The sequence below is a fragment of the Schistocerca nitens genome, chromosome 3, assembly GCF_023898315.1.
Source record: "Schistocerca nitens isolate TAMUIC-IGC-003100 chromosome 3, iqSchNite1.1, whole genome shotgun sequence".
NCBI lineage: Eukaryota > Metazoa > Arthropoda > Insecta > Orthoptera > Acrididae > Schistocerca > Schistocerca nitens.
Genome location: NC_064616.1, coordinates 57,098,676 through 57,111,817, shown reverse-complemented (window position 1 = coordinate 57,111,817; position 13,142 = coordinate 57,098,676). Strand labels below are relative to the sequence as shown.

The 13,142-nt window shown below is 38.8% G+C and overlaps 1 protein-coding gene across 5 annotated transcripts in view; it reads left to right on the top strand.

The window, feature by feature from the left end:
- The window catches only part of LOC126248020 (microtubule-associated protein Jupiter-like), a 113,508-nt gene extending 100,933 nt beyond the window's left edge, over positions 1–12,575 (top strand). For 3 of the 5 annotated variants that reach the window (XM_049948606.1, XM_049948607.1, XM_049948605.1), the window contains exons 2-4: positions 6,476–6,771; positions 8,508–8,597; positions 12,266–12,575. In XM_049948606.1, the coding sequence (XP_049804563.1) occupies positions 6,476–6,771; positions 8,508–8,597; positions 12,266–12,513 (634 nt within the window). In that variant the 3' untranslated portion in view covers positions 12,514–12,575. Of the gene's footprint in view, positions 1–5,150; positions 5,226–6,475; positions 6,772–8,507; positions 8,598–12,265 lie in introns of all 5 variants that reach the window. The other 2 variants (XM_049948604.1, XM_049948609.1) reach the window with 2 other exon arrangements.
- Positions 12,576–13,142: the final 567 nt, after the last annotated feature.

The window sequence follows — 13,142 nt, the reverse complement described above, 5'->3', positions numbered from 1 at the left end:
TGAAATTACATGCTTATTTAATATCGCCTCAGTTATGTGACTGGATTCGTGTATTCCTGACAGAGAGGTCACAGTTCGTGGTAACTGGCGGAAAGTCATAGAGTAAAACAGGAGTGATTTCTGGCGTTCCCCAAGGTAGTGTTACAGGCCCTCTGATGCTCCTTATGTACAACATATATAAACGATTTATGAGACAACCTGAGCAGCGGTGTTAAGTTGTTTACTAGATGGTGAACGACAGCATCATCAGCAAAGTCATCAGAAGATAAAAACAAATTGTAAAACGATTTAGAAAAGATATGTGGGATGCGGCAATTGGCGCTTCACCCTAAACAATGAAAAGTGAGAGCTCATCCATGTGAGTGCTAAAAGGAAATACGTTAAACTTGGATTACACGATAAATCAGTCAAATCTGAAGGCCATAAATTCAATTAAATTCCAAGGAATTATAAGTACGAACAACTTAAATTGGAAAGAACACGCAGAAAATATTGCGGAGAAGGCAAACCAAAGACTTCGTTTTGCTGGTGGAACACTTAGAAAATGCAACAGATCTACTAATAAGCCTACACGATGCTTGTTGGCCCTCTTTTGGAGTACTGCTGCGCGGTCTGGGATCCTTACCATATAGGATTAACGGAACAAATCGAGAAAGTTCAAAGAAGAGCAGCGCATTTTGTATTGTCGCGAAATAAGGGAGAGTGTGTGTCACTGACGTGACAGGAGTTGCGGTGGTTTATCGTTGCGATGGAACCTTCTCAAGAAATTTCAATCACCAATTTTCTCCTCCGAATGCGAAAAATATTTTGTTGACTCCGACCTACATAGGGAGACATGATCATTATAATAAAGTAAGGGAAATCAGAGCTCGCACGGAAAGCTATAGGTGCTCGTTTTTTCCACGCGCTATTAGACAGTGAAATAATAGAGAATTATTGTGAAGGTGGTTCGATGAACCTTCTGCCAGGCACGTAAGTGCGAATTGCGGAGTGTCTAAGTAGACGTAGAATGACAGCCCATTCTTCCTCAAGACCCAAAACCAGAGAAGATAGTTATGTAGGACGCTGGTGCCTGGAACGAAGTCTTAAGTTCTACCTCGATCCAAAGGTGTTCTGTTGGGTTCAGGTCAGTACTCTGAACAGGTCATGCCAGTCGATTTCAGAAAGGCTACTGTCCACAAACCATTGCCTCACAGATGCTGCGTTTACAGGGTGCATTTTCATGTTGATACAATGAATCATCTTCTAACTGTTCCTCTACTGTGCGCAGTGCGGTAAAATGTGTTCCGCATTTTAAGCGCCGTAAGGGGACCACAACCTAACCACGAAAAACACCTACCCTGCCGTGACGCCACGTCGTCCTCCTCCTCCGTACTTCACCTTTAGCTAAGTGTCGCATAACATTGACTACGTAAACGTATGGCTAACGAGGAGCTGGCCGAATATTATATCATATTCTTTTTAACTTTCTGCGCAGAGTCATTGTGCTAGCTGGAGTGCTAGTAGCATTTTGGAACTGATGAGTGATTTCTTGTGCTGATTCCATACCGTATTTTTATAACCACCCGCCATAGTGCTCGTCGCTCCTTTTCGGTCAGTAAGAGGTCTGTCCAATTGAGGTTTAGTTGCGGTTGTTGGTTTGCGTTTCCACTTTATAATCATCAGCAGGCGACTTGTGCGGCTTTAGAAGGGGTGAAATGTTCCTGTTTGATTTGTTATTCAGATGACATTAAAGGACGTGGTATAAGTTCGATATTGCTGACCTATCATGGCTGACGCACCCTGCTGTTAGTGCTTCTCCACTGACAACATACTACTTTCCGCCTCCTTTTACACAGACTGGTCCACCTCATGACATCCAGTGGCCAGTTCCGCATTACATGTCCTCCGGATACTTTTCGTAATATAGTGCCAAGTTCATGTTTCAAGCAACCGGTGCACAACATAACTGTCGATCATGATGGCAAGATTACATTACATTACTGGTGGGAGCAATGATTATTACCTTAGCAATACGTACTGATTTAGTTTTAGCAATAAATGTAGCAGAGAAGTCATGTTTTCGCCAAATAAGATCAGTGGATACTTTCAATCCCTGCTGCTCAGCTAATGCCGATTTGCTGACAAAGTATATAACTAAGGGTCACCTTCTACCAAATACCTTTGCTGTAGACATAGTGGTTTGTAGGACCTGTCGATTTCCTTTGCGGACGTTGCCCTCACTCTTTTAAGGACCAGCTCCACATGGCCGCAACCTGCTTTGTATTCATATTGTTCATAGAATGCGCTAATAAATTTTACGAAGTCAGAGAAAATCTTGTAATCTCATTTCGACAAGGTCCTGCCTTGCTGGTTCATAGGAAATTTCGCTGAAATTTGTTTCTTGTCCTTCGTTCCAGTTTAGAAGCCACTTACTAGTGTTTAACGAATAGAAAGTTGGGTTACGGTAGTGTTTGCTCTGAAACAGCAATACATGGCTAAAGTGGTAGATGTGTAGACAGATGCTGTTGGTACTGTGACCTGTCGCCTTTACAGAGGTTGGTACTGCTAGGCGGTATTACAGTAGTACACTTGTCAGACATCATCCGCAGAGAAAGGAAAAATGCTGGTTAATTTCTTACAATTTGTCAGTGATATAACGTTAATCACCTTTAGCGCTTTCCAGATGTCGCATTACATTTGTGGGTGCATGGTGACACTTCCCGGCATCGCGAATTCCATAGAGACTTGTACGTATGGTAAAGACGTTAGCAAATCATCTCGTGTCTCATCGTCAGTTTCGGCGTCTAGAGAAGTGTTTCGCCGCCTGACAAATTGTAAAAGTCAGAACAGAAAAAGCTATCTTCAGCTTTGTCGCATTAAGTGTAATTTCGTCTCTGAGCCTGTAAAATTGTTCGCGGTTTACTTCTCATTAACATTCTCTGATGCCACATCACCGCAATTTACCGTTAAAGGTGACTACCATATAATCAGAATGAAACTAAATGCAATTGTTATGGGCTTGATTTGCGATGATGATCTTGGTAACTCATCGTAAGTCCTGATGAATCGCTCAGAATATCTCTACTTAAAATAACCATCACAACTAGGTGTGACTACAAAGACTGCGCATCAGTCCTTCTACTTCAATGTCTGTACGATATATTTTTGTAGAAGGTACCTTTAGTAATTTGTATTAAAAGATAGCAGAATTCCTCGACATAGTCAGTTTATCGCGTCTGGATTGAAGTATTATTACTCAGATAGGTTCTGTGGAAAGTGTTAGGTTTTGGTAATAAAGTAGACACTGCACATTCTTGCTACAACAACTGGCTAGTAGATTTTGTTTTACTCATTACTCTCGATTGCAACTTGCTGGATGTACTTTCCATTTTCGTACTGAAATTTTCAGAAACTAACCTAATGACATTGCTACAAGATTTTGACTCTTTAAGGCCGTAGCGTTTCTTCCAGATGATTCATAGCATTTTTCAAATAGACTTGTTACGCTATCAATCAAGACAATACTAAATATCTTTCGCTCTATTTTTATGGGCGTTAATGTGTGTTGTTTTTAGAATTGGAATTTTTTTTCAGGTGATGGTGGTGATCGGTTATCAGAGCCCGTACAAATTGCCAATTCTTACACTGCCCAGTCTCCCCATTTTCCCGAATAATAATGAAATGACGACACAATACTCAGTCCCCCAGGAGGAGAAAATCCCCGACCTGGCCGAGAATCGAACCCGTGATCCAGAGGCAGCAACGCTAACCACGAGTTGCGGGCAGTTTTTCAAAGAGAATAAACGTAACGCGGTAGACATTAAGGCGTGTTCGTTGCCAAGACTGAATACATTGACTAGCCGGTCTTCACGTCCCTCTTCCATTACGGTGCAGGGTGGGTGGGTGCCGCGTCACGCAAGGTAGGGGAGAGTGGTAACAAGTACGGGGAGCGTTTCCGTCTCTCACGGAATGGATCGAAGTACAGACACCATTGTTGAGCTCGGAAGTAGTTCGGCGTGTAACGTCTGTAAAATTCTGAAACTACTGATGAATTGTCGAACAAAAAATCTCGAACAATGATACAGTAGTTAAACTTCAAACCACAGTAATACTATGATGTGGAACTTCTGGTGATCAACATGTTTCACACAGAACCAAATTCCCCCAACAAAATATTATGCTAACATTTTTGTAGCAGCTACATTTGGGCTGCAGAGACTCCACGTGGATGATATTTTAGATGTTACATTGGTAATTTCTTTCCAGCAGAAGAAGGTACAGTTTTCGCGTTTGGGCACATGAACATGGCAGATGCAAAACAAGTTGTTTTGGAATTGCTGGTGTTCTTGTTAATAAGAGGGCGAGGGGAGGGGGAGGGGGGGACATACACATTAAGCCTTTTCATCTGGATATTTCATCTCTTGAGCTTCTAGCTAATTCTAGCTTAATATTGCCGTGAAGTATTCAGACTTGTAAAAGTTTTATTTTTGGCGCATTTACTTGATTTTTCTTCCTTATTTGGATCTTAGCACTAAGTCATTTTCTAATGAGATGACGATTATTGTGCGATGTCTATTTTTAATATCACAGCTGTCTGTTTTGACTGAAGTCCTAATTGTGGATGTTTGCATCAATAATAGAATACCATGATTTGATTTATTTTTAGAAATGTTTGTTCATTTGGCTGTCATAATTAATGCAATGTGTTATTTCCATGACACTTTGTTAACAAGTAATTGTGTGTTTAAATACATGCACGATCAAACTGACAGCTGTGGCAGCACATGTGACTGAACTTGCAGTAACTCATAATACAGTGGCATGACAGTAATAAGGACTGGAGGCAGTTGTCTCATCAGCTAATATCAGTAACAGTTGGGTGACATTGTTGAATGGCTTAACAAAAATATGTAGTTTTAGCTGACAGAGGGATATGGAGCAACTGATAATAGTAGTATTGTCCTTGACACTGGGGAATCCTATAGGTTTTGGATTCCAAACTTAATTGAAACTACCTGTAAAATGCAGCAGCAGATGGCTTAACTACCAAATTTGGCAGAAGTGGTACAGCTGAACACACTGCTTCAACAAGTGATGCAGTATCATAAAGCTGAAAAATTTGCCATTTTATCTGCATTCCTATATGCTTCAATAGTGTAATATTCCAGGTCAGTGAAACCTCCAGGTGGTGAATGCCATGATCTCTTTGGAGCAGATTGTAAAGGATCACCAGGTCACCTGAGGCAAGTACAATGCTTAAGAAAATAATGCTGGAAACGCTACGATAAGATTTGTTAGAACGTTTTTACTATCTAAAAGTGAATCCTTTGGCTTTTCTTTGCAGTTGGTGATAGATTTTATAAACAAATTACTTGTGAAAAGGGTCAAACTGTAGTTCAGCAGGTCTTCTCACTCGGTTCATTAGTCCAGCATATTTTGACACTTTCCTCGTATGGCTTTCTATAAGATAGTGTGATAAAAAAATCTTTAAAATGTTAAGATGTGTCATTACAATGGAAAATTTATTTGTGTTTTGAGGCAGTGGAATGTCATACTTGGATCATAATAAGGAGAAAAAAAAACTGGTGACAATGTTGTTGGAGGAGGATTTTGTTGGGAGTTTCATGTGAAACATTTATGGTTGTAGCTAAGCATAGCTGGAGTGGAAACACAGCAACAATAAGAAGTATCATTCGCTGTTTTCCCAAGTTGTGATGGTATCTGTACATCCTATATTTAGTTACTTTTAATGTTGTTCATTGCTTGGCACAAAACTTTAAATGGCATGTTCTTTTAGCTGCTTAGAATTGACTGACTATAAACTGGGTTTTTATACAATGGTGCTGTGTATGTGATTCCATTGACAGTGAGGTCAAAAGAGAGAGATTGAGCCTGAAACATGGCATCTGTATGTGAACTAATAGCTTAAAATAGCACTAAGGTATTTGAAAAGTTTAGGCTGCTGATCCATCCTTTAGATGCGATTCTGACATGCCGTACTTCATGACACATGGTAAAAGACTTGGGTTTTGGTTCAGTATGTGGCTTAAAGATCTGGTAATAAAGAGCTTTTGTCGACCACCTACTTTCTACGCCTAGGTTTAACCTGGCAGTGACATCTGAGTAAGACTCCACAACTGTGTGTAAGCTATTAAGAGTGTACAGACAGGTATTATTAAGCAATGAAGGATTTAAACTAAATTCAAAGGTGTGCTTAAGTGTGAAGTTATTTGTATGACATAATTCATTTTATTGCTTTTACTACAGTGTAAAATTGAAACTGCTGTTTGTTAAAATTCAGCAGTTTCAGTTATTAATGGATTCTGTATCCTTTTGCGTGTTCAGATAAATCAAAATATTTGAATTAATGTGTTAAGAGAAATCATGGCTCTATTTTATTTCTAGTGCATTGAAGCAATTTTCCTTTAGATGCAGAAGTAATTATGTTGTGTGTAGTCTGAAATTTTCATTCATGTCTGTTATGTCATTGCAGGGTACTGAAACCACCAGGTGGAGGATCAAGTGATATTTTTGGGACTGCACCTGTGGATCAGAGCCCCAAACGCCGCACCAATTATATGCAGTCATCATTATTCGTTGAACCAGAATCTGTTAATACTACACCTGCTCGTGTAAAGTCTGGTAATGATACCCACAATAGATTATTTGGTGAAGTGACCACGAAACCTGTTACTCCATATTCATTGAAATCTAAATCTAACCTTGGCTTTGGTGATGAGCTGGATAACACACCTGCTGCTAATGGCAAGAACATATACTCTCCCAGAGGTGAGTGGCTGTCTCAAAATTGCATCTGTTTCTATGGCATCTATCAGGGACCTTAAGCATTTTTGCCAGTGACAATTAGAAGCCAGATTCTTGCTGCTAGCGACTGTGAACAATAAATATTGGTCCAGTTTTGTGATGAATATTGTCAAAACAATTGAAAACTGTAGAGAAAAATCTAGTTTTCTCTCTGAACAGTTTGAGATAGTGTTTTGGAGCGATTGTTCTCACCTTTAGTTAACAGATGCAGTTTGAGACAACATTATGCAATGTTCAAAAGAATTTAAAGTTCCTGCATATCTCTTGATTCTGCAAAGGATATCAATGTAAGTGACATGCATGCATTATTTTGGAACAGGTATCTGGTATGAAAGCATGTTTCCAGTTCTTGCCCAATACCTCCTAAGGGTGCTTTATGTTTGTTAAGTACATTTTCTTCTTTTCTTTAATAATTGCCACTTACGGTGGTGGACATGATTCCTGGAAAGTTGTAGACATCTAGCTGTTCAGTTATGGTTTATAGGGAATTATTTTTCATGTTTTTAATAAATGAATTACAAAAGTACAAAGTCTGCATACTAAATATGTATGAGTAATTACATGAAAAATTTGTGGATTGTGAGCATTCAGAGGTTAGAGTGTGTGAGAAATGGAGACTGTTTGTTTTTACTAGCCAGAAAGATTTAGGTCTATGCAGACACGGACTCCAACCTGGTCCCTTATTTTTCACAGGCAGTGCTTTTACTGATAAAGCTGAGTGTAACTCGTGATCTGCCTGCAAGCTTAAATTTTGCTATTTGAAACTGTGGTTCTGGGTCACAAACTGAATAGCTCAGTCAGTAAGAACATAGCCATGAAGGCAAGGCAAAGTGCTGGTCCAGTGCACAGTTTTGACTTATCAGGGAGTTTAACAAGAATATCTCACTGTAAAGTGAAGGATTAATTCTGGAAGAAGATAGAATTGCAGTTGAAACTCAGTGTTGTAAATAGTAAAATGTTTTTCTCGGCTTTGATGTGAGTGAGTTGCTAGAATCATTCTAATCAAAAAAAGTGTAGAACTCAACATGTTTCGTTTGACATTTAGCTTGTTGCTGGAAAGGGGGGGGGGGGGTTTACAGTGTGCTAAATTCTGAAATCTTCCCAGATTGTGCTTGTAAAATTTCACAAGCAAAAGCAGTCACATTTAGTGTTAATATTAGTCATCTATAAAGTATATTATAAATCATGAATATACCTCATGAGAATGGTGCAGTTTATTGAGACTTGTATTCAGACACCTGGGAAATACTTGGGAATGTTGGAGGAAAACACAATGTGTGTGTGTGTGTGTGTGTGTGTGTGTGTGTGTGTGTGTGTGTGTGTGTGTGTGTGTGTGTGTGTGTGTGTGTGTGTGTGGAGGGGGGGGGGAGGGAGAGAGAGAGAGAGAGAGAGAGAGAGAGAGAGAGAGAGAGAGAGAGAGAGAGAGGGGGGGGGGGGGGAGTGAAAAGGGGATGGGGGGGGTGGATTTCATTGTAAGTCTTTGAAGAAAGTTATTTGCAGTTCTTTGAAAACTATATATTTCCTGCTGAAGCTTTATTCTCTACTAGAGTTGTTTTGTGCAGTCACCTTACTTTCCTTCTGCCCACCCCTTTGTTTGAAATAACTGTTCTTGCCTGCTTTATAAATACTGTGTCAGTGTACTTAGTTGTGGGCTGTAATCTATGGCATGTTTGGTGTGGCATGTTCTGCGTTTTCAGCAGAAGTCCGTCGTAACCCTGTTACTGGTGATGGTATTGAGAGTGCAGATGGACTTAACAGAAATGTACGGAGGAGGATAAATAAATTTCTTGGTATGTTGTATAACATAGTAGTGTTTTTGGATTAGCAATCTGCCTGCTGTGTGACCGTAGGTAGTACTTTGGCTCATAGAGCTTTCACACATCTCAACATAGTGAAGCAGTCAGGACAGTAGATAAATATATTTGTATAACTACTGCATAGTTCTACAAAACAGACTGCTAAATACAGGAAACGTATGTGTAAATTATTCTCATTTTTAGTTCATATCAGTGTAGTGTCTTACTTTATTTTGATGTTCAAAATAGTGTTGTTCATATGCAGTGTTGAACAGTACTAAATACTTTTCAGAAATAGATACTTGTTAGATCTTATAGAATAATCATTAACAACTGCAGTATATTTTTCTAGACTGTGTTACTTGGAAAGTATTGTGTTCAATTCAGACTCCAAGCTGCTCATGCACTTCTGTATGCCTTACATTCAGTAGTTACTTTAGTTGACCACATGCTTTTCCTTTCAGGTGAGTGCATGCTTTATATAGTACTAGTACATTTGTAGAGCACAAATTGCATGATTATTATGAAAGAGAGAAGTGCATATCCAGATAATGGCTTGATGGCATGATAATTTCACTGCAGTCACACATTGCTATTACATTATTTAGAAATTACCAGGTTTGACCATGAGATTCCCCAACTCATTCCATACGGTGTGACATCTTCAAGTTGCTGGTTAAATATTTTGTAAATCACATTCACAATAAAGGTTTTAGTATGGGAGGAGTCAACTGTAAAACAGTTTCATGCTTGAATAAATATTATTACTTGCTGGCCACTTACACATGTCTAACTACTCCAATACAAGAACTTGTTCACACTTTTGGAACTTGGAAAGAAAATAGATATTAATCTAAATTAAGTGCATGTCTGCTGCTGTTGATAGTTGTATTTCTGTGAGGAGGTTATCAGAATGTCTTATAGCTTTGTACTTCATGCCATTGTGGGCTCAATTTGTGAAATAGTATACTAGTGTAGCTCATATTTCCTCCTAGTATTGTACTTTTTAACATAATTTTTCTCAAGCTATATGGTTAGCTGGTTTTAGTGGAGCTAATATAGTATGAACCTATAATTATTTCCAGTTTCTTGTTTAAGTTATTGAAAGATTGATGTTGGTGAACAGTAACATAATGTAAATTCTGTGGTACAGAATCTACACTTTAACAAAAAGTGTAGATGTATTCTCCCCCCCCCCCCCCTCCCCAAAATATAATCCTGCTGTTCCCTGATGAATTAAAATATACCAAATGCATTGTAGTTCGCTATTATCTTTTTGCAAAAGTATCTAAAAATAATGTTTCTAGCAGCTTTATTTGGACCACTTCCTCCTTCAATTTCAGTCACTGTATACTTGTGACAAATTTTGACTCTTTATCTGGTGACTTATTTCTTGCTGGTATATTATGTTCTTCACTGACCTTTGTAGTGAGGGAGATTATTAACTATGGTCTTTCAAACTTTGAAGGATATCTGTTGGTGGCAAGTAGTTGAATACATCCATAAAAATATCATTAATGATTTTTCTCTGTAGATGTATCTGTGATTTAACAGTAAGCACTTCCATCAATTGGAGGTGCAAAAAGCCGCCTCTGTTTGCAACTACAGATAAATAAGTAGTCCACATGTGGCCAGAAGAGCAGCATGATCAAACATTGTGTAGAGCCTGACTCCCGTAGCATGTCTCTTTGTCTTCCATGTACGAGAGTTCTTAATTATCAGAAGTATAAACTTGCTTCTGTCTTCCTTCCAGTAAAATTCTCCAATATCTTTCCAGAATATTCCTCTGTGAGAACACTATGTTACAATAATCCACTATGTAATTGAAAGTATCTGGACACCCATTAGTGGACGTTAATACAGGGTCTGTCCACCCTTTGCCTTTGATAGCATGAACTCTGCTGGGGACACTTCCAGTGAGGTGTCTAAAAGTCTGTGGAGGTATGGCAGCCAATTGTTTCTCAAGAACTGAAACCAGAGAACATAGCTCCAGACTCGAGCATCCAACATCACTAAGTTGATATTCCAACAGTCCCAAAGACGTTGCCTTGGGTTCAGATTTGGACTCGGGGCTGACCGTTCCATTTAAGAAGTTTCTTATCCACAAGCCATTACCTTGCTGATACTGTTTTATGAGAAGTTATATTGTCATGATGATACACTCGTTGCCTCGGAACTGTTTCTCTACTACACAAAGCACACAAAGATGTAAAATGTGATCATATCCATCTGCATTTAGCATTTCCTTGAGTTCAATAAGGGGACCGCACCCCAAACTGCCCTAACACTGAAAAATACCCTCTACTGTTCCTCTCCTCCACCCCCACCCCCCCTTTCACTGTTTTCACTGTTGGCACTACACATGATGGGAGGTAAAAGTTTTCCAGACATTCACCAAACCACTCTTCCATCGAGTTGCACTGGGTATGATGTGTTTCGTCACTCCAAGTCACTTCTTTCCAGTCGCCCACTGTCCAGTATCGCCAATTTACAATGCATCAATTCAGACTGATATTAGAAATCTGTGGTTTATAAAGAGCTAACTGACCATTGTACCCCATTATTTTCAACTCCTTTTGCACAGTCATTCTGCTAGGTGGACTGCTCGTAGAACTTCAGAACTCAAATGGTTCCTTGACTGATTTCGTGCGATTTGTTACAGCCACCCTCCTTAGTGCTTTAAGGACTCTGTCCATCAGTACAGGACGTTTTGCCTGGTCTTGGTTTAACTATGATTGTTCCTTCACATTTCCACCATAGTCACATCACCAACAGTTGACTTTGGCAGCTTTAGCGGGGTTAAAGTATTCTTGATGGATTTGTTATTCACGTGACATCCATACTCTTAAGCCACTGAGGTCACCTGACAAAATCATTCTACTATTTTTGCTACTGCATTGACAACACAGTACTCCTCACATCCTTTTGTACTGGTGGGTCTGCCTCCCATGACATCTAATGGGCAATTCCGCATTACATAGGGTCTTTGGATACTTTCGATCACATAGTGTGTAACTGTTTCAAGATACACAAACGCAACTATTACAACATTGGTTAGTGTTTGGTACTAGAAAGCACTTAAACTCTCACATAACTTCGCTATCATAAGGGCAGCTTATTGTGTAAAACAGCTGTCATACAATTAACAGAAACCTATATAAATTGATCTGTGATTGATACAAGTAATTTATCCCAGGTTTAAGGGCAATGTCAGTTATGTTACCTCTTTGTGCCCTTTGAATAATGTTATGATAGTTGTAGCCTTCCTTCTACAGCATTTGCCATTTCCCTTTATTTTCTTAATTTCTCTCTTCAGCACCTAAACAAGTAAATTGTTCTGAAGGCTAAAATTTGGTCATATTTTTCTTGTTCTGTCAGTCCCAACAGCCCTCCTAAGTTTGGGTAAGTACATTCTTCTTCAGTGTAGTTTGCAACTTTTTATTTATACCTTTCATTTTTTAAGTATCGTTTAAGTATTCAAATATTTTTTACTTACAGTGCCTGGTATAGTAAATGGTAAATACACATGTTAGTGAATATTGTTAGTTAATTTATACAGAAGCTCAGTAAAGTAAGAGATGTTAAGAAATTTTTTGTACACTTGAGATGTGTTGATCTGTTGGATTTTTCATCATTTCTTATTAGATGTAATCTTCTCACAGGAGAGGGCACCACTACCAATGGCGTGAAAGAAGCATCTGTTGCAAATGGCAATGATAATGCAAATGAAACTACCAACATTAATGCCAATGTCAACAATGAAAACACTGCTGCCTCTGCTTCTGCTGCTTCGGCCCCTGCTGCTTCGGCTCCTGCTGCCTCCACTGCTACATCTTCTCCTGCACGAGCTGCCACTGCCCCACAGCGAAGCCGTGTCCCTCCGGGAGGCTTTTCTTCTGGGTTGTGGTGAAGCGATACTGTCTTGAAGTATTCCTCTTTGCGTGTGCTGAATAAAAGTCCTAATCTAACATATTATTTCTCTATTCTTAATTTTGTATTTTAAATATTAAGTTCATATGGCAAGTATTTTTTGTTACTTATTGTCATTGTACCACACTGTGTTTTGACATACTTTAAAGGTATGACTGATATATTTATTTCATATTTGATACTTATTATTTCTATTTTATAGGATCAGTAATAAGGAAGTATTATTTCCCTTTCATTACTTTTTCTATCACTGACTGACTTCTAATTTTTTTTAAAAAAAATGAGAAAAGGGTGTTGATACTTAATTTTAAAAATAACTGAGAAGCTTTCTACTTTCAGGAGATTTTGTCGTTAGTGATACAAAAAATTCTAAGCTGTAATTACACATGGAATGTCCTTCACAGCTGAAGAAGTTAAGGAGAAATGTAAATTTATTGCTACAATATTTCAGAACTTAAGCATTGTTTGCTTGCAGTTGACACATGGATATAATAGTCAGAACTGATAGGCTAATGTAAAATTTTTTATACCAGTGCCTCAGAAAATTCATAAAAGATTGTGTTAAAGTGCCTTTTAAACCACCCAGTGGTACTGTGTATGACTTAGAAG